This window comes from Tyto alba, unplaced genomic scaffold, assembly GCF_018691265.1.
Source record: "Tyto alba isolate M040663 unplaced genomic scaffold, T.alba_DEE_v4.0 Super-Scaffold_32, whole genome shotgun sequence".
In the NCBI taxonomy this organism is placed as follows: domain Eukaryota; kingdom Metazoa; phylum Chordata; class Aves; order Strigiformes; family Tytonidae; genus Tyto; species Tyto alba.
The window spans coordinates 3,963,504-3,990,671 of record NW_024881307.1 but is presented as its reverse complement, the minus strand read 5'-3'; the positions used below and the strand labels follow the sequence as shown (position 1 = coordinate 3,990,671).

The following is a 27,168-nucleotide window of genomic DNA, read 5'->3' as shown; positions in this document are numbered from 1 at the left end:
TCTGCTGTTTGTGTTGTAAAAACTGGTTTTGACGCCATTTTTGAACAATGTCAAACTGTTTCCTTACATTTTGAACAAGACATGCTTTGATCTAGGAAAAAAAACCTCAAGGTGTTTCAATCAGAATGGAGAAGCAGCAGCCCTTAATGATTTTAAAATAGGATCAAATTGTAAAATGTTTCAATCATTATGTTATGTCACATAATGACACCCTTGTAGCTGTGCTGTGTGATGCTCAGCGTTGCATTTAGTATCGTGAAATGTTGTAGAAATAATTCAAAATAATCTAAAATGCTGAAATGAAATACTGAAATTGCAAAGTGACTCTTCAAAGCGTCAGAAGAAAATTCTGGTTTCTGGCATTTTTGGAGTCACTGGGCTTGTTGGAAGAAGGTATGTGGGTGCCTTTGTATTTTTTCATTGCGAAACCAAACCAAAACAAAGCTCGAAGAAGCTTGAAAGCGCCTCGTGAAATGGAAATTCTCCAAATCGACCCATTTTAGCTACAATCCTGTACTGCTTCAGTGCGAGGGGAAATGCTGGGGAGGAGGAGTGGGGCTCCGGCCCCTGCGGATCGGGGCTGAGTTGTTTTCGGATGGGTTTGGGAAGCGATGCGGTGTTTGCTCGTCTCTGTGCTAAGCCCGACACTTTTGGGTACCTTCGGTCTTTTGCTGCTTTTGTAATTTCCCATCAGAAGTGCCGGGAGGGGAGGGATGGGGAGGCAACAGGGTTTGGGGTTTGCATCCTGCGAGGTCCAGAGGGCTTGGTGCTGCGGTACCCCAGTCCTCGGGGATTTCCCTGGTGTCGCTGCCGAGCGTCTGGGAGCAGGGGGGCTGGCGATGGTCATCTCTGGGGTCCCCAGATCATCAGCGAAGCACAGAGACCTCGTGTGACAAGACGGGTCAAGGAGGAGAGGTGTGTAAAGGCTCCTTTAATCCTGCAAGGGGAGGATATGAGCGCTGACAGTTACCTGGGGACCCTGAGATACCAGAATCCCTAACTTAATCAGACAGATAACGGGAGCAGCTAGAGATGAGGAAGGAGCAGGAACTGCCAAACAATAGGAGCCAGCCCCCCCGGGCCCCCGTGCTGCGCCTGAGATAATAAACTATATAAAAATCTGTCACCGCGCGATAAGTGATGAATTAGAATCAATTATATGTTTAAAATAATAGACCTCCCCATGGTGTTACCCTCCAGAACGGTGATGGCTTCTGCCGGGGCTTGGCAGCGGTGACGACAGGCTCGCTGGCACTGTCACCGTCGGGGCTGGGACACCTCACACAGGCGGCTTCGTAGCGCCGGGGGCCTCGGCGGGGTGGCAGCCGAAATCAAAACTGGCAGCCGAGCGTTTGGCCTTTCATTTTGCATTTCTTCCCGGTCCCAGCAGAGCCGCGCGGCGCACGGATGCAGCCGGCTCGGGCTGTGCCCGTGGCGGGCGCGCCTGGTGCAGTCATCTCCAGCCCCTTTTTTCCTCGCTATTTGTAGTATTTTTCAGAGATTTAGCATTTTTCCTGCATTATCGGCCTCTTCACGTGCCTGGCCTTGCTGTTGCTCCCTGCGTGGAGCAGCTATTTCCGAGCCGCTGAGTGCTGTTCTGCTAAATAACACTGCTTGAGTGTGGTTTGGTTTTTTTTTGTGTTTTTTTTTTTTTTTTTTTTTTTCTCCTCCTCCAAATGCCAGGAGGACAGCCGAAGGTGTGAAAATGCAAGATTAACCCTGTGAATCACCCATCAAATGGTGCGCGGTTGGTTTGCGAGCGCGGGGCTGGCAGGAGGGGAAAGCATCCAGGCTGGATCACCCCGTTGCTGTAACATTGGATGCGGCGGTTGGCAAAGATGAAGAAAAAGCTCTCATGGGGTGGAGGGAAGAGCGTGCCTGTCCAGCCCGGTTCTTAATTTGGGTTGAAAATAGAGATATTTGGTCTTTCGACCGCGCTGCTTGAAAAGGGGCTCAGAAGGAAGTCTGGGGCTTGGGTGAACATCTCACGTGGAGGTGGTGGGTTGTGTTTATCAGCTGGTCTGGTCGTTTTGGCGAGGGTCAGACTGATGTGCTGGCTTTTCCTTCCAAAGCTACAGTGCTGTAGCTTGTCATGGACTTGCTACAAAGGGTTTTGAGACGGCTGGGCTCAGTGTCTGTCCTTCCTAAGCCCGTTTCCAAACCCAGCCTTTTCAAACAAACACGTAACCCTGCTCAGGTGTTCTCAGATGGTTTTGCAAGGATGTATACTGTTCTAATTAAAATTGATGTTTTTCCCACCGAAGGTGAAGGCTGTCTGCTGCCCTCTTCCAGCCACATCCTTTTCTCTCTGCAAGCTGGGAGGTTTCCTAGCTCCCTGCACTGACGGGAGGGAAAATATTCTTTGTCCATCAAAACTTGAATTGGAAACCCATGCCTAGCCTGGCTTGCTTTATTATTTTGTTAAATAGCACCAGTTGGAGCCATAAAGCCCCTGGAAGCCTGCGCTAAGCAGGGGCACTGGGACCAGTGCTAATGGATTGAAGTGAGCGGCTCACCAGCCACAGGGGTGCCCTGGGATTTCCCTTTTGAATCTTATTTACATTCGGACTAACAATAGCTCCCAAGCTTGGCTATAAATAATTTCTAGGAAAGAGTTGTCTAATTAAACGTACATCAGCAAAGAAAGTACTTTTAACCACAAGGCTGGTGTCCTAATGAACGTAATCACTGGATGGGGACAGCTTAGGAAACAGAACTTGACATCTCCCGGTGGAGGCAGAGCGATGGAGGGGAAACATACTTGGGGAGAATTCCCAATCAATATTTAATTGCATAGCGTGTAATCTGCTGTAGTATTTTTTAAAATAAAATTAAAGCCCCGCAGAAACTGGAGGAACCTTTAAAGCAGATTTGAGGAGGGGGAGCCTCTTTTTTTTTTTTACAGCTGTCTGGGGAGGGAGCAACATGCAACTGCCCCTGTAGGCATGCAAATTGTTCTGTAGTTGGCAAAATGGTCTGAACGCAGGTTTTGACGGCAGGGATTTACAGCCTGGCTGCTTTCCTGGTGCCTCACATTCGTTGTCTCTAAGTGGGGGGTTACAGAAATCCCCCTACACCTCAGAGGTGGCCAGCTAGAGTTTGCATCTGGAAAGCATTTTGAAAATGAGAAGAAGTCAAGTTAGCCATAACCAGCCCCGTGCCACGGTGTTGTACGGCTGAAAGGCAACCGAGAGCTGGTGGGACTGGGTGATGGACAGGTAGATCCCTGGTGCTGAACTGGGAGGTTTTGGCTGCGTGCTGGAGTAGGCAGTGGTGGAAATGCCTGAGGAATAGCTGGTCCTTTGCAGGATGGACGCGTAAGGCAGCGTGTCCCCACCTCTGAAGTTGTCACACTGGGTGCTGGTGAGCCAGTGGGAAAAATCCAGCGTTCAAAGGCACCTAGGGGCTGTCCGGCCCAGGAGGCGTGCTGCTGCAGGGGGTGTTCTGCAAGAAATGTGCATGTAGGTGGGGAGTGATGGACAAATAGCCATGGCTGGTGCCCATCGGATTTATAACAGCCTGTGTCTAGGGGTGAAATACAGCAGGGCAGCTCACGAGCAGCCTGTGTGTGCCAGCTTGCACCGTGCAGAGTGTTTGGGCTTCCCAGAAGGCTCAGACACAAAATAAGGAAGCCGACTGGCGTAAATTACAGCATCTCCAGTTGGAGCAGAAATGCTCGTTTACGCCGGTGGGGCCTAGTATCTTCCAGCATGGAGGAAGATTTAGGAATAACGAAGCTCTGAAGTGCAGTTTCTGCTAGTTTGTGATGGTGGCCCTGGCAGGGGGATACGGAGGAGGGACAGTGGAGGGATGCTGGTGTCTTTTCTGCCTTTGGTGGCTCAGACTGCTCTGCCAGCCCTTGCTCCATCCCCAGAGAAAATACTCCAGCGCCGCTGCGATTAATCTAATCGGCCACTGGATGTCAATGTTGCCTCATCCAATTACAAGTGGGAAAGGACTGGATCTTCAGAAAGGGGGAGAAAATGCTGCTGTCAGAATAGCGGAGGTTGGATGTTGTTTTCTTCTGCAAAGTTGGCTATTAAGCACCGTAGGGCCACGTACGAAGGCAGTGATGAAGAAACGGTCATTGCTCTTGTTTTGCTCCGCCAGGGCGGGATTTGATCCAGTCTGTGTAAAGACTAAACCCTGATTTGAGACAAAAAGCCTCAGCGGAATGAAAAGCTGGCTACAAAAACATACCCCCTTCTTCGAGGCACACAGCTAGATGCGTGCTGCGTTGTTGGTGGTTGGCATCAGGCCCTTACGTGATGTTCAGGAGGATGGTGATGTGTCCCCCGTGGAGCTGGGTGCAAGGGAGGTTGGAGAACGTGTAGCCAGAAAATACAGCTCTGGAAGGGGAGGGTTCTCGGCAGCGTGCAAAAGCAGATCGGGATTTAAACGTTGCAGCTTGGCCTCCTCTCCGTTATCCATCTTCCAGCCAGTTGCGGGGAAGCACAGACAGCAGCTGCATCCTGCCAAGATTCATGATCAAGAACGCCTCTCCCCCACCTCCTCCCTCCCTTTTGACAAATATTTTAAATCCAGGCCCTGGGTTGGGATGCAGGTGTGGCAGCTGGCCTCTCCAGCCTATTTGTGTGCCCAGATGGGGCATCTCTAGCGGGAGCACAAGCCCCTGGGAAACGGGCGCCCTGGGTTTTGATGCAGGTCTGCAGGCACGGCCGTGCTGGGATGAGCAAGGATGGGGCGAGATGTCATCTCGGTCCTCTCCTACGTGCTCTGTGACGTGAAACCGCTTGATATGGACCTCCCCACAAAGAAGACCTGGGGTTGCAGAGGCTGTGCGTGCCCACTGCTTTGGTAGCACGTCCCTGGCTGTGGGACCAGGGGGCTGGTGAGGGCTCCTTGCCCTTGCTTGCACCTCTGCAGCAGTTACAGGCAGGACATTGCTCCCCTGAGCTGTCAGCCCGCTGCCTTTCTCTCCTAGAAGTAAAAAGGAAAGAAAATGGACTCATGGTTTCCATCCCTTTGGAATTACTCCCCCCCTTTCACGTAGGGTTCATTTGAGCACGTTAATATCTCAAATTTAATGATAAGTCTAACGGAATTCATTTATAAGATAAATAAGATGTTATTAGTACATTAATAGCAAAAAATGTGCAAGGACACTGCTAATCTAAGGTGAAAATGCCTTCCTGCGTGAAATTTAATTAGCAGATTGTGTTCTATTAGTGACTTTTATGGGGAGTTCATGAAAATGAATACAAATATGATCCAGGCAGCCTCTCCTGTGAAGTGAGAGCCTTGCTAACCCACGCTCCCTCTCCCTGCTGTACTGCCACCAGCGAAGGAAAACACTGATCCATCCCCTTGCCAGAAGAGGACTTTCTGGAGGCAGAAAGGCAGCCTGTGGCCACCTTGCAGCTTAGGGTCATGGTTGTAGGGTAGTAAGTCCGGGTGTCACATAAGCTGAGTATGCTCACGGCAAGGGAAATGGGGTGGGGGGAGTCAAAAACATCCCGTCTTTTCCCTCTGCCTGAGCAAGCAGCTGGTGGGAGCTGATTTTCCAGCGATGGTTATGGAGATCTCCATCGTGCGTTGAATTTTCTCCCTAGCCAGATGTCCTGCAGCGGTCAGCACTGGTAGCAGAGGGTGCCAGGTCCTGCAGAAGGTCCATCGCAGAGATTCAGCGTCAGGCTGCCCTGCGCTGGCAGACCTCCGCCTTCGTGCAAGCCTGTTGGCGTCTGGTAGCTGCAGGGGAATGGATCCCATCCAAGAACATCATACATCTTTTAAAGCCTTACGGTCCCCTAGCAAGCCAGAGGGTGTTGTGCAGCTGTTACTGCCAGGCTGTGCTGGAGTCACACGCTGTAGAGATGTGCTGGTGTCCCTTTTCCATCATATGGAGCCAGCACGGCAGGGACTCCCAGGAAGGAGCGGTGGAGGTGACATTGATGAGTTTTCCTAGGTTTTGTGCTGAACCCCAGCACTTGGGGTGTTTCCAGAGCTGGAAAGCATTCCCATGCTGTGTTTGTTTTCAAGACCTTATAGATGTCTTAGGAAGGAAAACCACGTTGGCATCAGCAACAAAAAAAAATAAAGGAATCGAAGGCCTCTCTGCTTTCGGTCTTTCCTGGGAAGACTATCTTGCACACCCTGCTTTGGGAGTAGCTGGCACTGTGGTGTAACCTCCTCCACCTGATCTAGGCCCTTCTGGTCCCCGTCAGCGTGTGGCTCAGGGTGACAGCCCTTGGTGATGCTGCTCCCCCCTTGCTCTTGGGACCGAAATCCAGGGGGAGATTCTGCCTCGGCCAAAACCTGTAGCAAAACTGCCGTTGACTTTGGGGTGGCCGGGAGGGCTGGACACCGTGCAACAGGCTGCTCGTGCAATCCTCGTTTGAAAGCGTTTGCGAGGGTGTCGGAGCTCCGGGGGAGCAGGGAGGGGCTTTGTGCACCGAAAAGTAGCACGAGGGCTGTCACCTGCCCCTTAGCAGACCTGTCCCCCATCCCTTATATTCATGCAGAATGAATCTGGTGACCCCTGTCAGGCTTTTGAGGCTGGGAGAGAGTCCATTAGTTACTGCTGCCAACATAGGAGGCATCTGGTGGTGGTTCAAAAGATCCTTCCCTACCATCTGTGGGTGCAGGATCCAGCTCTTGATGATTTCTTTGCTGAACAGAGGCGGAACAGCGAAGCAAATGCATGGGGAGTCATTATTCATGCAGATGATCCTCACAATTCAATAGAGGTAATTAGGAGAATGATGGAGGAAATTAGCAGTTTCTGCTGGTTTATTAATATTAATAAAATGATTCCACGGTTAAAAATAATAATAATAATATTAATAAAATAAATACAAAACTGCAGAAGAGGTCTGCCCAGATACTAAATACCAGTCTGCTCCAGGCAGTGATCAACCAATAGTTTGAATTAGTCTTCAGAGACAGGTTTTTTGCTCTCGCTAAAGATGATATCATAGAAGTCAGAACGGATCGAGGCATATTTAGGGTCATTTCTTGTTTCCCACTTTTATCTTCCACATTAGGGAGAAGAGCTGAAGCTCAGCAGATCTTTAAGGCATTGCAAAGTTGAGTGGCTTGTCTTTAATGTGCCAATGGCCTAGAAAATAAGGTGTTTTCTGAGGATTGCCTCCGATGCCTGTTGTCCTCTTGCTGCTTCACCTGCTTTGTCTGTAGTGGTCCTAGTGAGAAAAACATTCCCACAACGTGCCCGGGGCTCGCTGTAACGTGGGTTCCTGGCTCTGCCATGAAGACCTTCTTCCAGGTTGCCCTCCCGGTTGAGTTTCTTCTTGTGTGGGTCCCAGCAGAGGACTGCTGAGCGCTGCCGCCGGTGGGCAGTGTGGCCGTGGGAGGGTTGTTGAGCTCTCCGGGCCGCCGGCGTGCCAGAAACGCTGCGGTATTTGGAGGAGGTTATTTGCGGAGTGTGAGGAGATTATCAAATTAAAGACGGCACAGAATGTTATTAACGAAAACACACGACAAATGTATTTAAACATGTAAAAATTTAATTAGATTTTTTATTATTGAAATATTGCTAAGAATGCTTACTGAAGCCCTCTGCTTTCTTTTGAGATCAAGGCTTTTTAGGTTTCTTGCATGCTCAGAGGAGGAATTGAGGTAAGCGAGGGAATAATTGATACCAAGTGGCTTCTGTAGAGGGCAAAGGGCCTTTTGCTTTGGGTCTTGGGCATGAGATTAGGCCTGGCTGTACACATGGGAATGCCTGGCTAGACCTGATTCTTTTAGGAAGGCTTTAATGGCGTTTTGCAGTCATCAAAGCACTTTTGCTGCTGAGGTGGGACATCTGGAGAGGTTCGGTGTCGGGCTAGGGGCTGTGCTTTACTCCGAGGATGGTGGAGGAAGGCAGGAATGACCCTGGGTGGGCTGTTGGACTCGCAACTCCTCCTAAAAAACTTACAGGGGAGTAAAGAAAAAGGTGCTCAGAGACCCGCTGAGGTCCCAAGCTGTGTGTGCTCTGTGCCCTTTACACCTCCCATCTCCCTGCTCTGGGCACCAGGGAGAAGCTCTGTTTTCACTCCGCAGGGAGCTGTGAATATGCCGGTAACAGCTCTCTCCTGGCTGACCTGATTGCGCTGGAGCTCCCGAGTTAGAGATGCTGGTTTGGTGGGTGGTGCCAATTCCCAGAGCTTTCTCCATCCGTCTTTATTTAAATGGGAAAAGATCAGAGCAGTTGAACCCATTGCTTTAATGATAAATTCCATTATATTAAACAGTAATTGCAAAAAAACAGTTTCTGTAATTAAAAAAACCACCCTGCCACAGCTAGCCATGGTGGCTTTCTGCTGGCGCTTTACACGTGATTTTCAAAGGTCTCCACCTTCAGCACCTTCTCGCCGGGGCTCCTCACGTCCTCTCTGCTTGTGTGTTGCGGGCGGGCGGCAAGAGGCGCCCAGCGCTTCATCTCCGGCGCGCTGCGGGATCGGGATCGGGAGCCAGACGGGTTTCCCTCTCCCACCTGCCCGTGTCTGGGGAGCCGTGCCCAGGGCCGTATATCCTGCGCCGGGGTGGCAGAGCTGGCGAGTATTTCCATTCCAGGGGAATTTGCAGGGCTGGCAGTTTTAAGGGAGCAGGGAGGAAAGCAACCCTGTCTCCCAACTTGTAAATTTAAGCAGATCTGGTCGGGAAATGTCACCGCAGGGGAAGAAATATGAAACCTCTGGGGTCGTGTATGCAGAGTAATTTTTCTGACTGTAACTCTACTTAAAAGTAAGGTTATGATGAAAATGCTTAGAGCATTTTAAATGGACCCAGCAGAAATCCGATTCAGCTCCACTGAAGTCTGTACAGGCTTTATTGGGTGTTAGCTTACTCCAGACTCACTAACACCGGTTTAGTGCGTGGCTGAGAAATAAATTGGTTCCTTCTCCTTATTAACTGAAAATATTATTAGATGAAGGAGAAGCAGTAGTCTTTCTTTACTTATTTTAATTTATTTTGGTGGGTTGCAATGGAGGAGAGCAAGAAGGTTGGTAAAGCTGAGGCAAGACAGTGGGGTGCTCGCTCCCCACCTTGATCCGGGGTGCAGGTGGGCTCCGCACCGAGCTCAGGACGGGTCAGGTCTCCAAGGGATGGAAACCCCCCAGAGGTGAAGCAGCCTCTGAAAAGCATCCAAGGATGTCGGTGTGTTTGTCAGGCTCCATGCAAGAGTGGGAACTGGCCATGGGAGAGATTGCAGGATAAGGCTCATTTTAAGGGGATTTAAAAAATAAAATAAAATAAAATAAAATAAAAACTTCCCAAAAACTCAAAACGTAGCCCATCATGAGCCTCCCTTGGGAGTAAATCGGGACAGCTCCAGCCCCAGTTCTGCTCCCTGGTCTTTGTCCCTTTGAAGTGGCTGAGCTGGGTGTGCCTGGCTTTACCCCACGCCCCCCCCCCCCCGCCCCCGCGAGCCCAGTGAAACCTTTCAGAAAAGCCCTTTGAAATCAGCTGTGTGACCCTGAAGCTGTCAAGCTGTGGCTCGTCGTATTCCACGACGGGCTGGCTGCGAGGAGTTCGTTTAGGGGAAAAGACCAGGAGAGGTGCATCGTGACCTCTCCCCGGCACGCAAGGATGCTGCAGAGACCCTGCTCGGCTCCGCTCCGCTCCCAGCCCTCCTGCCTCTGCCTCTTCCAGCTCAGGCTGGAGCCCATCGCTCCTGCAAACCAGCTGCCCCCCCACCGAGATGTTTTGAAGGCTTGTGAACATCACCTGGTTGCCTCGGGAGGGTGCGTGGGTGTGAAAATGAGGGTGGCGAGGCAGAGGCAGGCTCGGGGCTCAGCGGGGCGGTGGTGGACCGGGCGAGGGGTGCGTTGTTGCTCGAGGCATCTCTTGCGAGGCTTGGGGGAGGCGGTTGGGACACCACAAAGGATGGTGCTTCCCTCGGGCTGGAAGGCCCAAGCAAGAGGAGAAGGAAGGTTTGGGAGCTCACAGTGCAATTAGCTCCCCCTCAGCGGTGGTGCTCCTGCCTCCCTTGGCCATCCAGGCAGGATGCCTGGACCAGGCACATCATCCCAGGCAACAAATACAATCCCCTTGGTTTTATTTGGAGGGACACAGGCAGGGCAGGGAGTGCTCCATCGTGATGTGGTTCAGTGGAGAAAAATGTGCCGGGCTGGCCAGCCGGCTTTGTGAGACCCTCCTTCTGCTGTAGCATCAGGCATCCTATTTCAAGAGAGGTTTTTAAGCAGCCAGGTTGCAGCTACAGTAGATCGATATGGGGGAAGTTGCTGCTTTTCTACACGTTTCAGGAGCATAGGGAATGCCCCGTAAGAAAATAATAAAGCTGGGTTTAGTGGCTAGTTAAAGACTGGGCAACTGTGAGTGCGTTTGCATGTGTGTCCATGAAATGTAGCATCTAGATACTCAGGACTGTGGTGTGATGGGAGGAAATTTGGATGGAGAGGAGAGGGAAAGCCAGCCCAGCTTTCCCCTCCCTTCCCCCATCTCCCTTCCTGCCTTCCCCGGATTTCAGCGGTGCGAGATTTTCACCCCGTGCTTTGGGAACAATATCTTGGAGGAGCCTTGGAGCCATTTGTTTTCCATTTAATTGGCTAGTGGGGAGAAAATAACGAAGGGAAGTCATGCAGGGGAAGTTCTCATCGGTGCTGTTTTTGGCAACAGAGTCACAACATCCTAAATTTATTTATTTAATTGCATTATTAAAAGTATAAATAAAAATAAATCCAGGAGAGCAGCCGGATCTATGCTTTGCATCTCTAAAATAGAACCATAAATGCCACGGAGCACTGGGGGAATGATTTATTAGCCTGTTATCGTGAGTGACTGGGATGCTTTCGATGGAGTCCTTGCTAATTTCTAACAGCTGCATTAAATCACAGATGCTATCAGCTATTATAAAATAATCACCCAGCGGTCTGCAAACCAGCACGAGCCCAGGGTCAGTGCTGGAGCCCTTCATTTGTTTCACATCTCAGCCCCTCCGATTCCTGCGAGGGTGGGAAATAAATAGGACTTGTAGTGGCCTCATTTTATCATCCAGGAGTTGACAATAAATAAAACCTCTATAAACCTTTTTCTAAAGGAGTTTGGACTGGAATTTGCAACGAGAGGAAACCTTGTTTTGTGCTTAAATATGGCCGTGTGATGTCAGGACTCCTGGGTCCTATTTCTAGCTCTGAAAAGGAGCCTGTGCTTGCTGATTTATCGGGCAGACGGAGGATTTCAGGGTTTCGGCTGCAGACGGGGCTGGAAGGAAGAGGGAAGGTCCTGTGGCAGTTGGGGACGTCTGTCTCTGCTCCTCCGCTTCTTGGTGACGTTTCAGACAAGTCACTTAAATTTCCCCACAGCTTGACTGCCTTCCTCTCGTTTGACAAATAACGTGTGTGTTTATGTGGCTGGGCTCCGGAGGGGGTTAATACTTGGCCTGGAACTCTCTTTAGAAGTGCCAATTTGTAGCGAGAAACAGCAATGAATAGGAGAGCCTGCAAAGTCCAGGAGAAGTGAGCGAGTGGCTGCTTATCAGGATGGTGACTTGCAGGGCCAGCCACACTAGCAGAGGTAGTTTTAAAGGGTGAAGGAGATGGGAAGGAAAACCCACAAATAAATAAAAACAAAGCAGTCAGGAAGAAAATGCCGCCCATCTGCAACGCTCATATTTTTCTTGACGGTTTTGCTTTATGTTAGAACAGCTGCTTAACATGACAAACGCCGGCTTTAATACCAACGTACGTGAGGAGATGCAGGCTGGGTGGGCGAGGGATGGAGCTCTCATCGTGCTATCCGAGGCTCTTGCCCAGGATGAATTGCCCTGGGCAGGATGACCCGGGTGTCTTGCACTGCCCTTCTCCAGCCTGGGAAGATCACATTTGGGGAACAGGCACGGTTTTTGTGGCGTTGTGTCCTTGTTTGAATTGGTGGGGTGAAAGGGGTTTTGCCCTGAATATGGCAGAAGGAGACTCAGGGCTATTTTTTTGCCAGCTCCTGGTAGCGACCGACCTAGGATGCTCCAAGGCTATGTGTCCCTGGGGAATGGTGTGCACTGGAGGGACCCTGGGCTTCCAGCGTGGCCTTGGGCAGGTCTTTTATTCCTCCAAAGGTGTTTGGGTTCCTTTGTCTTTTCCTACCTCATTAGTCTCTCTGCAAAATGGGATAACGGGCTTTGCAGCTTGCAGGTTGTTTCCTTACTGCAGTATCGGAGATTGTCGGGTTGTCAGCAACCTGGAGATAGCAGGGATTGCTGACAGCAAGCAGAACTGAGTCAGTGCTGTGTACAGAAACCTTGCTCAGCCTTTGAAACTGCAGTCAAACCCTCCCCCAAGGTTACTTTTCTTCATAAAGCATGCTTCGTTTTGTTTGCTGCAAACCTAGATTTTAATCCCAGAATTCAGACAGAGCCGGGTTTTGAAGAGAATTGGGTTGGAGTCAGAAGTGAATGGCTCAGACCAGGCTGACTCTAAAAGATGAATTAAAACTGACCCAGGAAGATGGAGATGTTCACATCCCCACCCTGGTTTTGCAACCTGCATATTTATCTCGTTGTGCCCGGTACCACTGGGCATAAATCAGCAGCCAGACATGCATGGAGCAGATCCGCTGGTTTGGATAGCGAAGGACCTGCTCTGGCATTTACCCACAGCTCAAATCAAACTCCCAGGGAAGTTTTCCAAAGCCTGCAGGAACCGAGATCCTTCCCTCACTTCATGTTTTTTTCCCCTTCGCTTCAGCCCTTAGAAGCAAGAATTTCAAAGGTGAAAAAACATCATCTGCACTGGCCACAGAGGGGAAAGACTGAAAATACTGAGAATTTTTATTTCTCCTGAGGCTCACAGCCCGTGAAGCCTGGGTAGTTCAGACAGGCTGAGAATAAGCATTTAGACCTTTAGCTGTTTAACACGACTGCCAAACCTGCCCAGCAGCACCACGGCAATGAGCATGGAGGGGCAAGGGGGGGGGGAATGGGGAATATTTTTCTCCCCAATTCTGCAAAGACCCCCCCCTCAGCTCCACTCCCAGCCCTCCTGCCTTCGCCCCTTCCAGCGCAGGACGGAGCTGAGAGCTCCTACAAACCAGCTGCCCCACCACCGAGATGTTCTGAAGGCTCGTGCACATCACCTGGTTGCCTCGGGAGAGCGGGCGGGTGCGTGGGTGTGAAAACGAGGGTGTCGAGGCAGAGGCAGGCTCGGGGCTCAGCGGGGCGGTGGTGGACCGGGCGAGGGGTGCGTTGCTCCGTGGTGACAGCCACGGGGCCACTGGAGAGAACTTCTTGCCTGCGAGGAGAGCACCGCGCTGGAGGGGTGCTGGTGGGCAGGCAGAGCACGAAGGGCAGCGCTTCCATCTTGTGTTGCAGGGCACAAGCCATCGCTTGCAAGGGGAGGGAGGTTTTCAAGCTCCCATTCATCTCTGTGTAATTAAGCAAATTTTTCTCTCCCTCCTTCCCTCATCATCTTCGAATCTTGCTGTCTTGGCTAGTCCGACGATGCCGAGGCAGGTCTTGAGGTTTGGTCCAGGCTGGCAAATCTTGTGTTGGAGCGGGGCACGGGGGCTTGCAGTCAGTCGTGGCTGCGTTGTGTTGGGATGGGTTTGCTGCTTACGCTGGGGGACACTTGGTCCTCCTGCCTCTGAGCACGGGGTAGGTTGTGTTGGCCCAACCAGCCCCACGGCGGGTGGCTCTCGTGTCATCCAGGTGTGAAAATTATCAGGAGAACGGAGGAGAAGAATGTCTAGATATTATTTTCTTTTCTTTTGCCTTCGGAATGTGCGCTGGGGGCCCTGTTGCTGAGCCTCCCAGGACAGCCGAGAGCCTGGTGTTTCCCTCTTCCAGCATCTAGTGTAGGTGGCAGAACCACACTCTGATCGTTTCTACGTCTCTGTATTTTGTAAATAAGCCCAGAGGCTATGCGATGGCCTCATATTTAGAAATAGGAGAAACAGGGCTATGTGTTCTCTATTTATTTGTTCTTTTATTTTCTCACAAAACACCTTGCAAATCTCTATGAAATGAGCCCTGTAACGTTCCCAGGAGAGGGAAGAAAAGTTTCTGCTCCACTTGGCAGGTGGGGGAAGCTGAGTGGCCCCGAGAGGCTCCCTGCCTTGCCTGCGGTCAGGGCGAGACCGTGGAAGACACGGGAGTAAATCCCAGCTCCTTTTTTTTTCAATTTCTGTAACGGCTGCTAAAACTCAAAAGCATGTTGCACGCCCTAGCTCAGCGATGCCGAGCCATCTGTGGTCAAGATCCCTTTTCCTGGTGTTTCTCCTGCTCCTGGACTAATTTGGGAACGTGATTGTGGCTCCACACCTTGCCCCAGTGAGAAGTTAGGTGGTACATGAGTATGCCACTAATGATGGAGAAGCCACGTCAGCATCTCAGAGGTGCCTTCAGGCCCGTCCATGCTCCTGGCCCCTTGGACCTTGGGGTGGCCAGTGTCCTCCGTTGGAGGCCACCACCCTCTCTGCATGGCCTCCACCTGGTTGCTGGAAGCCAAGCTCCTTGGATGTGGTGGGTCCCCGTGCACGGTGGCTGTCCCCAGCAGCCCTCGAGCTGCAGCGTGCCCATCACGCACGCACGGCTCCCTCTAACACATCCAGGTTCCCCGGAGCAACCCCGCTATGGAAAACCCATGTCCTTCGGGGTCGTATTGCTCCGATTCCCTCCATTTGGCTCCAGTCTGATCTTTCCCTCTACTTCCCAGGGATGTAGGAAATTCAGGAGTGGGCTCCTGGAAAAGCATCTCTTCGGATGTCGGCAGGGACTTTGCAGTGCGGTGGGGTTTTTGTCGTGGTCTGTGGCAATCCACCGGCAGTTTTTGGTTTGTTGCTTTTTTTTTTTTTTGTTCTGATTTTGCAAGACAATGTCCTCCATGGAGCAGGCTGAACTTTGGTGTGTTTTGATATGGAAATGTTTTGGCAACGAAGGGAAATGTCACATGTCTGTAATGGTCCCTCCGCCCCTTCCCTCGAGAGTCAGGTTTTAAGGGAAAGACCGCATGGGAGTTGAAAACTTGCCCAAATGCGCTAAATACCAACAGGAATGGCAACAACAAAAATCTTGGCATCGCAAAGAAAATCTTAACATTTTTCTTTCCTTAGGAAAAAAAAAAAAAAAAACCAACAACCCAACAAATACATCTTGGATCATTGTCAGAAATACTGCTGGAAAATAAAATCCTCGCCTCTCAAGCTTTTCAGGCGATGTTATGACGGCTCTGCACGCTTCTGCTGCATCCGTGTGTCCCAGCCCCTTCGAGGTTTGTTTGAGCAGCTCGGGGTGTTTTCAGAGTTTTGTTTTGTTTTTTTTTTTTTTTTTTTTTTTTTTTCTTTAGTATTTAGTGTGATGAGGGAGGCTGCTTTTAACTCTGCAAGGTGGGTGTCTTCAGAGCTGCCTCCTTTTTGATTTTCAGTTGTCAGGTTTACACGCAGTTTAAGCGTGCCATATGTCTCTGGTTCAGCTGGGGATTTTAGCTGCACGCTGAGCATTAAGTGTAAAGTAATCCCATTAAAATCCACAGCCGTTGCTGTGCAGTTTGAGCGGGTGTTGCAGGTCCTCCTGAACCACGACCTGCCTCGCCACGCTGGCGGCGTGACCCCAGGCTGGGTTTGCATGTTTTTAGAAGGATTTTATGGAAGTGGGGAGGATTTGTGCCGCCATTTAGGGCACAAGGATGGTGTCAGAGGGGCTACCTGGGCACGGACTGCGAAGCCAGTCCAGCAGTTAGCAAGGAGCATGAGTCTTGAGTTTGTATTTTCTGCCCAGGCGAGATCAAACATCATGATCAACTTGAAGAATAAGCTGCTTTTTTTTCACAATTACCTCATCAGGTTGTGTTGGTTTTTTTTTTGGTTTGCTGTTTTTTTTTTTGTTGTTTTGTTTTGGGTTTTTTGTTTTTTTTTTTTTTTTTGCTAAATTCATGCTATAAAATGCATTAAATGTAACAGCACAGAAAATAAAAGTTCAGTTTGTGGAGTGAGCCTGATTTAGTGTGAAGATAAAACAAGATAAAACAACTGGAAAAATTAAGTGGGATAAATAAATTCTGCCAGAGAGAGTTAGGGATGACAGAGCTAGGGAGAGCTACATGTGTGCCATCAGCTGGGCAGCGGTCAGTCCGGCTGTGAACATTTTTCCTAAGGGTTTCCTCATGGGAAGGGGGTGATGCTTTGCTGTACGCCCCATCCCACACACCGGAGGATACTCAGCTTTATCCCGGGACTGAGAGATGTGATTCTCCCTGCTGTGCTCTTTTGCACGGGGTGTGCGTGCTCCTCCTGCCCCTGCACGGCGCTCTCCGTGCACGCTCTTGCTTTCAGGTGAAGAAATGAGAATATCGGGCAGGAAACTGGAAAAGCAAGAAGCAGGGTGGCGGGGTGTGGGGGAAGAGGTGTTGGGATAGGTTGCCAAATATGCTGGGTAAAAATTAGCAGCTGCAAGTGTGCAAGAGAAAAGGTGGTGAAGAGACGGGGTAGGGACAGATGGAGAGAAGGAGGGAAAGAGGAGGTGGGAGAAAAGGGAGGAGGGGATAATAGTGCAGAACGATATTAGTTAAAAATCCTATAGCCCCGAGCCGAGACGCCATCTGTACGAAGCAGGAGACCAACAAGACGCAGCTCCCTCTCTTCACCGTGAAGGTGTTTTGTACATCTTGGCCACATAGTGTGGCCAAGATGTTGAGGATTAGAAATTTCCCATGCCCTGGGAGAGGGATACCCTAGGAGAGCCCCGTGCTTGGAAAGCGCGGAGCAGCTGGCTGCAAGCCGGGCACGGAGAGGAGCCCACGTCTCTGAAAAAACTGGTCTGGGGTTCCCAGAGGAAGATCTGGAGAACTTCCACCAGTGCTGGAGGGCGAATCCCTGGGAGCAAGGATGATTAGCTCTTTGATGAAGCAAGCCCCATCCTCCAAGGACTGTCCTCCCCTACAGCTCTGCTGGGTTTTTGCTTTCCCGGGTGTGGCATTAACCTCTTCAGTTGCGCACAAAACCGAATGACTTAGAGACACCGAAGTTCAACTTTGGGGAAAAAAATAAAGCTATTCCCTGTTATCTTTGCCTTAAGGTTTTCTCTGCCTGCTGAGGACTGTGCTTTCCCCTTTGAGAAGAACGTGGTGATTTGTTGTGCCTTCAGCGGGAGAGGCTGCTGTCCTGGGGTGAAGTCCATCTTGCTGGTGCGGTTGTGTCTGTGCTTCACAGCGTTCCCCTACCCAGGCAGGATGCTCGTGGGAAGAGGCCACAGGCTGTGAATATCTGTGTCTTGTTTAAAAGGAGTTAGAAATACTCTTTGGGGCTCTTTTGGAGGAGGCAGTGTCCCGAAGGCCGCTCGTGAGCAGGGAGGTGACACTTGCTGGCCATGGCCTGGTGTCGTTGGAGTCTCCCCATCTCAGGGGGAGCTGGACTTGCTCCCTAATGCACAGAGAGCATCTCAGCATGCCCTGAGCTGTGTGGAGAAGGGGAAAATAATCCAGGAACAGCAGTGAGGCCGAAGAATAAAGTCCAGAGTGGCCAGCCGTAGGTCCCGGTGGCTGCGGGCTGCTCCCCAGCGCGGTGCTGGAGTGATGCTACTGCTGAGCTGCTCCACGGCCCCCGAGCTCTGGTCCCTCACTAATTACTTCCAGGCCTGTACTCTTGACATTTGCAAGCTCCTGATTAGAGCAAGGAGGGAGAAATCTCCGAGGGAGATGGAGGCCAAACTGCACCAATAATAAAAGCTGAGATTGACAATCGGCTCGGAGGCGAGAGACGGGGAGGTGAAGGGACTTTGTCCTTGCAGTCTCGGTTTCTTTCTGAGCCTCTGGGATGATGAGAGAAGGTCAGGGCTTGTTAACGTCACCATGAGGAGCAGGATCTGCCACTGCCATATGCTTGATGCCCCCAGGGCCTGTGCCAGCCTCTGAGTCCCTCTCAGCTAGGCGATATTTTTAGACATGGGCCTGAACTGAAGCCACCCGCATGACTACCCCATCCAACCTCAGGCCTGCAAACTGTCTTAGGTACAAAAGTGGCTCTGCTTTCCTGTCTGCTGACTTTGTGTTTGCATCCTCGCCTCCTGGATTTCAAATTGTTTTTCCCTTGCCCTTTTCTCCCCCCATCCCAGCGGGTGGCAGCAGGCTCGCTCAGGAGGGAGCATTAACCAGAGCGATGGCACCAGGAGATATTTGCAATGAGGTGCTCCAGAAGATTGGGGCAGGAGAGGCAGCTCTGGCTGCCTGCGCCTGCTGTGGGATGCCCGAAGTGGCTTCCAAGATGAGTGTGGTTGAGACATACCTCCTGCAGTCTCCTGCAAGGCTGTTCCAGGCTGTTGGGTCCCTACTCAGGCAGGTTTTTATTACATAAATATGTATAAAGTTCCCTTTCCAGCCCCTCCCTTCCCCTCCCTGATGCCACATATATGCTTACCTGTGCCCCGCTGTCTGCAGCAGCCAGTTTAGCGATCTGTCTATCCATTTACGCCCTGCTTTTACATCTGTTCTTGTAGCCCTGGCTCTACAACCTCCTCAGAGGCTCTTGCTGAGGCAGACAGGCTTTTTTCCCTTTTAAATCCCCCCTTTCCTGAATTGCACTGGCAGGCTTTCTGCTATGCACACTCTATGTCTACAGCTTCCTATCCCAAGGGGTAAACATCATTTTACCCAGCAGAACTGCTGGTCCCTGCGGCATCTTGGAGCTCATCCTGCTGCTGAACGAGGCTCAGCAGCGCCTGGGCACGGCTGGCTGGCTGGTGGGGGGCTTCGGGGGGTTTGTGCTGGCTCCTTTCTGCTGCTGCTCCCTCCCTGCCGACAGACACGGTTCCCCTGTGCCAGGGCGAGAGCAGATCGGGAAGGAGATGGGGTGTCTTTCCTCTCCATCCTTCCCCCCCCCCCCCCAGAAGGATGCCTGGTGTTGAAGCAGCCAACCTGCATGTTCAGGGTTAAGCCAACTTTTCAGCAGCCGGAGAGCTTTCTGATGGAAAACTCAGCCCTTCTTTTCTCGGTGCTTCCCTTGACTTCTAGGCTGTCCTATTTATCCAAGCTGCAGTGAGCATCCCGCTGGTGCCTGCAGCCATAGCTGGTGTTGGGAGCCAGCACGCATCTCTGCAGTGCTAGCCCGTGGCTAGTGGTGCATTTAGGGTCGCCTCATCTCAACGCCGTATAGAAAGGACCTGCTGTGCTGATAGTTGGGTCTGAGATCACCAAAAAAAACCCAAACCCTTGCAAAGCCTCTTTATCAGTTTTAGCAATTGTGTTTGGGTCTCTGGTTGAGGTTGGGATCCCAAAATAACTAAACCTCTTTCACTGGTCATTATGCTCCTCCTGTAGCCCCTGGAAGGGGCAGGTTCCCCGTGATGTGTTTAGTAGAAGATGGAGATGCCCTTTGGAGGAAGGCACCCAACTGAAGTCCAGCCTGTCTTGGCTTGGGCGCAAGGAACCGTGCAGCTCCCCATGGGGAGATGGCAGTGTGAGGTTGGTTTCTTTCATAGGCACAGACACAGATGCTTCCGGATGGCCACCGAGGTCTTGGTGCCCTCGGTTGCTCTTTGAGGAGGTAAATGGTGGTTTCTGGGTGTCTCCAAAGGAGGAAATTTGTTGCTGGTGTCAGGTGTGGCCGGTGGGGTGGAAAGCCCTCGGGCTTCCTACTGCAATGTCCTCTGTGTCAGGGCATGGGGATGGCGAGGACAGGGCAGGGTGACCCTCTGGAGCTCCCTTCCAGATTACACAAACCTGTGGGGCAAACGCGTGGGGGCAGGACGTGGGTTCCCACTGCCCTGCCCGCAGGCAGGCTCCCAGCCCCTCTTTGCTCCCTGCTTCTCCGGGCAGGGGGGTGAAAGCTGTCCCAGCCCTGCAGGCAGCGGGGCGGGAGGCGCGTCAACAGGTAGATGCGGAGAAAGATGCAGCGAGGAGGTTGGGGCTGGCAAGGGAGTCAGGCGCATCTTCAGGGGCTGTAGGGTGAGGGGGGGAAAAAAAAAAAAAAAAAAAAAAAAAAAGCCCCCTCTGCAGCTTGGGTTGAATTTGAGCCTGCTTTGGCTGGTGGGATCCTCTGTCCCTCTGCTCGGCGGGAGCGTGGCGCGGCAGGGGTTAAAGGCTGGCGTGCGAGGTGCGCGCCGCCCCCCCCCCCCCCCCCCAGCTCCCCGCCTGTGCCTGGGTGCGGGTGCTGGGTGCTGTGCGGGGGGTGCGGGAGCCAAAGGGCCGGTCAGTGATGGAGCCGCTGCCATGACAACCCCGGGAAGTCAGCATCCGCGCCGCCCAGGGATGCTGCCGGCCAGCCGCGCCGGCGGGGCTGGGATGCTGCCGCCGCCTCTTCTTCTTCCTCCTCCTCCTCCTCTTCCTCGCCCGCTCCCCCGCGCCCCGTTTTTCGGCTGAGAGGGGAGCTGGGAGAGCAGCCTCCAACCCCCAGCTGGGGGGGCGGCGGGGCGGGGGGGGGACACCCCCCTCTCCGGAGAGAGAGACACGCTTTGCCGAGCCGAGGAGCATCGCTGGCTCTGCCTCGCGTCCGGGCGGTGGGGACGTCGCCTGCAGCTCCGCGGGGAAGTTTCGATCTTGCGACCGAATCGGCGTTTTGGGGGAGCTTTTTTTGGGTTTTGGTTCCTTTTTTTTTTTTTTTTTTTTTTAAGGGGGGGGGGAATCTTCATCTTCCTTTTCCCTCTATTATTTAAACAAAAGAGCAACAGCCGGCAAACAACCCAACTCCAAGCCCGTTTTGCTCCCCCCAGCCTCTTTTTATGGCTGCCCTCCCTTTCCTGCCAGAGACACTTACGTTTCCTCCTTGGGTTATAAACTTTTGATGCCAGATCTCCGCAGCGCGTGCCCGACTGAATCTTAAAGTAGCGTCTCGAGCAGACACACATCTGTGACCTTCATCTCTTGCTCTGCACCTTCTCTCCTCCTCTTCCTCCTCCCCCACCCCCGGCCCTCCCGTCCTCCTCCCTCACCCAAGGATACTGGGGACTCCCTCCGGATGCCGCTCGGCAGGCTCAGTGCTCGCAGGCTGCCGTGCCGGGGGCTCTCCTGATCTCCGTGGAGCTCCGCATCGCTCGCCCCGGTCGTTTTGCTCCCCCCCATCCCCACATACACGCACCCCATCCCTCCTCTTCCCCCCACCCCCCCCCCCACCCCCTTACCCCCCACCCCCTTTTCGCTCCTGGTGGCCTTGTCTGGGGTGTTTTTTGCCTGTTGGAAAAGTCCCTGCTGCCCAGGATGGGGGTCGGTGGGTGCTTAGCCCTGCCCTGGAGGTGCCTAGTCGTCCTCTGTCTCAGGCTGCTCTTCCTTGTGCCCGCAGGAGTGCCCGTGCGCAGCGGAGATGCCACCTTCCCCAAAGCTATGGACAACGTGACTGTGCGGCAAGGGGAGAGTGCCACGCTCAGGTAGGAGCCGCTGGATTTCTACCTTTTGGGGTGGAGGGGGGGGGGAACTGGGGGGGATCCTGGCCATTGGTCTCGGGGGATGCTGTGCGTCGAGCAGGGCTGCCGGAGGGTCCTGGGGCCGGCTGGAGACTTCGCATGTGTCCCAGGGGCAAGTCCCCACCTTGGCAAGGGGACACCCCGGCGGAGAGGTTTTTTTTTGGGGGGGAGGACACACACACACACACTGGTGTGACGGGGAGCGGGCTGCGGCGCTGGCAGCGTCCCCACCAGGGCTGGCGGGGGGTTGCGGGTGCCAGACGAGGAGCTGACAAAGGGGTTTGAGGTGGCAGACAGTGAGTTAGTGCCGCCTGACGCTCCCAAAGTTGTCTCCGTGCGTGTGCCTGTGTGGGAAGGGAGGGGAGGGGGGGTCCGCGCTGCCTGCACTGGTGCCAGCCTGCATTGCCAGCGGGTTTCCAGGGCTGAGATGACTCTGAGTTGTCAGTGTTTCGCCTTGATCGCTTTATAGTCTCTGCACGAATCTGTTAATATCAAATCAATCTTTTACTCCCGGGGTGCATCTTATGAATTCTGATGGATGCTTTACCTTAACGCTGTTTGCTGTAGGAGAAACGCGGGCAGCTTATATGCAGATGGGCCGCTTCTCTGCTGCACAATACAGCAGAGCATCCCTTTTCATCCCTTGAATGAGTTACAGGTGTACCTGGTGCATCACCCGCGTAGAGTAGCAGCTCTCAGCAGCCCGAGCGCGGCAGCGTGGCCAGATGAGCAGATAGCAGCCCAGCTTTTTTCGGAGGGCGGTGGGGAGCCAGCTCGCAGCCGGAGCTTTGGGTTGTGCTGTGCAGGCTTCGGGCAGCCCGGGGAGGACCCGAGCTGGTTAATCCGGGTGGGCAAGCAACCCTGGATTTGGGGCGAGAAGAGGAGGGGGTTACGAGTCTGGAGCAAGCGAGGCCAGACCGGAGGAGTTAGTGTGTTGCTTCCTCTGCGCTGGCGAGCAGTGTGTGCCCCCCCCCCCCCCCCCCCCCCCCCAAGAAGCATGAGGCTGGCTGCTCCCTGGCTCAGAGCTGGAGTAACTGCAGCAGAGAGCTGCTGCTCTTCCCAGCACCAGGCACGGGGGTGGCACAAGCGAGCCGAGTGTGCCGTGCTCTCCGTCAGCCGGCCCAGGGATGAGGATGCTCCGTTCGCCGCGGAGGCGCGGGGAGTGCGTGTGTGTGGAGAGGGTGTCAGGCAGGCTGGGGTGGTCTGTGTAAGAGGGAAATGTTGGATGCACAAAGCGTTGGTGGGAAACAAGCTCTGGCTCGAGGTCTGTGCTGCTGAGAGAGGCGTTGGTCGCTCGTCTGCGCGGCGCCTGCCGGACTTTGGGATGGTGCCTGTGCCGGGCGCATCCCTGTTCCTCGCTCCTGGCCCAGGGACCCGCTGGGACACCCTTGTCATCACCCCATTTAACTGGGGGCTGTGGCACAGCAGAGGAGCAGAGAGCACATTGTGCTCTTCATAATTGAACCGCGACGATGATTAACCTGAGCTGGAGCGAGCGAGGCAGTTTAAAGACAACAATCCTCCCAAGAGACACTTTTGGCCTTGGAGCTCTTTTCCTTGCTGTCTGAATTTATCTCCCCGGTGAAACGTGGGGTTTGGGGCTCTCCCAAGGCGATGCTCGTGGAGGTCAGAGCAGGCTGGGTGCGGACTGTGGATGAGCTTTGGGGGGGCTGAGCCCCTTCCCTGGGGAGCCCCTGCAGCTCCGGCGCTGGCCGAGCCTGCTGCCAGCAGAGGGCTGACTTGGATTTCCTTTATTTTTTTAAGCTTCTGGCCTCTTTTCTGTACGGTTTAAGAGAGGGGATGTTTGTGAAGCAGCCAGCCCTGGAGCACTGGGATATTTTAGCCTTCCTTTAAGAAACTCTACATCCCGCAGCAGGACTCGGTGTGCTGGCACTTAGAGGAAGCCCCTGCCCCAAAAGCACTTGTTCTCTACCCATTCCCTACCTTGGCATCTGCTCCTGCCCCAGCTTTCCGGTGCACCTTTTCCATGCTCTCACCCCTCCCCTTTTTTCTTCTCAAGTTTAGCTTTTCCCTGCTGCAGTCAGATTTCTGGTCTCCAGCTCCCATTTGCCCCCAGTCTGCCCCCTCGCTTCTTGCAATTGCTGTTTTCCAACAGCCCCGCCGCTTCTCTCCCACCCCTATTTCCCTGCAGCTGCCCCTCTGCAGCCTCTGAGTAGCGAGCAGCTTTCTGTCTTCCCTTGGGGTCCAGAGGGTGGGCAAGGCATTGCACTCAGCAACCCAAAGAGGGGGTAGCATCAACTGGGGGGTGCTGCACGCAGCAGCCCAAAGACAGAGTGTCTCGGGGATGTGGCTGGTATTTATTTGCAGGCTGCAATACCCCACGGAGAGCCAGGAAGGGGATGCTGCCCTGGGGAGGCATTTCATGTGGGTGATGCTTGTGGTAGATGTCCAGCGTGGAGCCCTCGATGGGGTTTTCTCCCAGCAAATAATCTGTGCACCCATAGTAGGAGCAGATGTGGTGTCCTCTGCTGTCCTCCCTGCAAAATGACACTGTTCCTGGGGTTCAAACGGAGGAGTTGGGCCTTGAAAAACCGAGATTCATCATTCCAGCTTGTTGCAGTTGCAGAATTAGCTGCAGTCTTGCTGGGTCTTGGAGGGGCCAGGTCCTCTCCCATCCAGCTTCGTACGGGGCTGCTGTCTGGTCACGGGATGGGCTGAGCCTGCGAATCTCCCTGGTTTCAGCAGGGCTGGTGGAAGCTCTTTGCTTTCCAAGGTCAGCTCTTTAACCACACATTGCGTTGCAGGAGGGAGGAGACGAGAGGGAGCAGAACCGCATGCTAGCGGTGGAGGAAACCTGGAGGCTTTGCAGGCTGGTTGTGGTTTTCCTGTATTGGATTTTGGGCGCTTCCATTTCCAGCTCTCCACCCTTTTTCGGAGGGAGGATCAGCATAATCCTTGCAGAAACTAAGGCTCCATCTACAGGCAACTTCTAGGTCATCTTAGATCAGCAGCAAATGATTCCCTTGTTTTAAGCAGAGACTGCTGATTATTCACTGTTTTTATTGTAAGAACAAACAATTCCCGTAACAGTCATGCACCTTTCCTCTCCGGGGAACTCAAGGCAGTTTGCAAATTCTCTGCGTGCTATTAAAATCAAGCTGCCTCTTGCCTGACTCTGAAATGCAAAACCTTCTGCCGTGAGGCGGGGCAGGTGTTTAGACGGCAGCAGTAACCCGTGTTACGCACCGGTTTGGGACACGAAACGGAACAAGGAGCACACTGGTAATGGACAAGGAGGTTTGGAGGAGGTGACTTTTTAATTTCCCAGCTGGGATGTGATGTGGAAACAAGGATTAAAGTCTCTGCTTTCGGGAAGAGTGCCACCGAGTCTCAGCTTTCTACGCGTGACGCTTCTTGGCCGCGTGCCCTGCGAGCCGCGGGCCACGGGCATCCATCCCTTAGGTCGCTCCGGGGGCATCACTGGCAGGTCCCCGGCACGGTTAGCAATCCCAACGGGCTCACCCTGGCTGGAAACCTCAGGTTGTGTTTGATCCACAACCTCATCGCGGCGGTGGAAGCCTCTCCGGCGCGCGAAGGCGATGCGGGTGACCGCCGGTAACGCCGCCGCTGTGGCAGATATGCAGGAGGTGGTAAAACGGGGACGCCTAGTAAATGGGATCGTATTGCTCGTGCTGCCAGCGAACCGACCTTTTATAACAGGCATCAGTACAGTTCATAAAAACATAAAACAACAGCTGCTCAAAATTTCAAGGCTTTGTCGTTCTGTCTGTATTTAAGAAATATTGGCGCTTTTTTTTTTTTTTTTTTTTTTTTTTCTGGGCAAAGAGTGTGTGGTTCGGTGGTTGGAGGGGGTAGCTGGGAGATCGGACACGCCGGGTTTCCTCCTGGGCTTGTCACCACAGGGACATCAGGACTTGAGGAAGCCCCTCTGTTGCTCTCTGCCTCAGTTGGCCCATCTGTAAAATGGAGCCAACAGCAGTTGTTTGTCAGCGATGATTAGATGAAGTAAGTGTTCATAGGTGGTGCTAAGATTGTACAAGAAATGCTTTTTCCTTATTTCAAGGAAGATTTTCAAATCAGATCCCCCGCCACCTTTCTCTTTGCTTCTGGCGAGGCTGTGTCCTCCCCCGTCTTGTCCATGAAGGAGACCAAAAAACCAGGGTAGCTTTGCTCATTCGCATCCAAGGCTCTGCAACTGGCTGTATTTTGTCAATTAGCGAGTACGAGAACAATTCCAATTAAAAATAAAAAGCCAGAATAAAACATCATGAGATGCTGTTCTTCCATTTATTTTTGCAATTATAGTTTTAATTATTTCTGACAATGCTGCTTTTTTTTTTTTTTTTTTTTTTTTGTGCAATCTACCACAGTCTGTTTTGCAGAACACGGTGAGACCTCAGTAAAATGCAGGGGCAGCAGGACCCACGGTCGCTGGGCATGGGTGTGGGAAGTTGGGAAATTAAGATTTTTGTGCTTCTTACTGAGTCAGACTGCCCAGCCCTCAGTTTACCTACCTATTAATGGGGGTTGTGACACTCACCTGCCACCGTGCAACTGTGGTACCCGGCCGAGAAAAGAAGCGTTAATGCAGCCACGTCTCTGCTGTTAAATCCTTGCTTAGAAGTGGGAAGAGAGTTGTCGTTTTTTTGTGTGCAAATGCTAAAAGCAGGGGGATTAGTGAAGAACAGATTAGCGAGGACTTGCTCCATCGCTGCCCCTTCCCTCCCCCTCCTTACCCAAAAAGTTTTTTGGAGCAGCTAAATATATACCTGCCGTTTCCAAGGTAGAGCTCGCTGCATGGCGGAGCTGTAATTGGCGACTCAGTGAAATTACAGCCACGGATTCTGGCATTTGGATCCTCCTGGCTGGCATAATAATTTCTCCCTAGGTAGCTGGTATTTAACTTGTCTTATCTGCTCCTGATAGTTATAATTACAGTGCCCGCTAATTTCACTCCAGTATCGCAGCCGTCGGAAGGGTGCTTGGCGAAAGGTCGGGGGGGGTTGCAGGCAGGCTCCCTCCGTGCCCCTTGCGCGAAGGCGAACGCCGTTGCCAAATTGGTGATGCTGAGGCCACCCAGTTGGTGCCCAGTTGTGGCCCCTTCCCACCTTGGGGTGGGGCTGGAGCCAACCCCCCAGCCCCACCGTGCCGATGCCCTTGATGGCACCAGGGGGGAGGAGATGCTGGTGGGATGTTGCAGCCCCTGTGTCCTCGCAGCGGGATGAAGCTCCATCTCCCATTTGGGGTCAGGGTGGTGCTTACTGGGTTGGGTGGGACGCCTGCTTGGGTGGCACGGGGAGTCCTGCTGTGCGAGGGGGGGAGTTGGGGATGGTTTTGGGGGGGGGGGGGGTTCCCCCCTCAGCTGCTGCTTGTGTCAATGCCGCGCCAGTGCTGGTAAGGCAAGAGAGGCTTTGCTTGTGGGTGTAGGACCCGACTCGAGCGGCGGAGAGCTTAGAGCCCTGCTGACACGAGGATTGTAACCGAAGCGCTGGGGTTTTGCTTCCAAAAAGCCTATTTTTGAGAGCACAGCGAGCTGATCCGGCTCTGCAACGGGAGGAGTCGTCGCTTGCCATCACCTCTCCAAGCAAGCCCCAGGAAAGGTCCTCTTGCCTAGCAAAAAGCCAACCCCCACGCAAAGTTTTTGAGCTCGGCTAGCCAGAAATAGTTACGAGCGGTGATACTCAGCTCCAGGGGATGCGCCTGAACTGCTAGTAATCCTTTTGCTATAGGGTACGCGAGATCTTTTTGCAAGCATAATAAACTCCCTGGGATTGCAAGCGGTAATAGCTGTCCTTCCCCTGGCTCCCACACGCTGCTCCAGGAGCTCGGCTCTTTGTTTCTAGAAAAGGATTAGGTGTTAACGCTGCAAAACGAATCCGGGGCAC

The 27,168-nt window shown here is 52.8% G+C and overlaps 1 protein-coding gene across 3 annotated transcripts in view; it reads left to right on the top strand.

Moving 5' to 3' along the window:
- LOC116961573 (opioid-binding protein/cell adhesion molecule homolog) overlaps positions 1-27,168 on the top strand; it is a 291,315-nt gene that overhangs the window by 168,849 nt on the left and 95,298 nt on the right. The window contains exons 1-2 of one of the 3 annotated variants that reach the window (XM_042800724.1): positions 20,031-20,725; positions 21,181-21,265. In XM_042800724.1, coding sequence (XP_042656658.1) covers positions 21,222-21,265 — 44 coding nt within the window. In that variant the 5' untranslated portion in view covers positions 20,031-20,725; positions 21,181-21,221. The other 2 variants (XM_042800723.1, XM_042800725.1) reach the window with 2 other exon arrangements.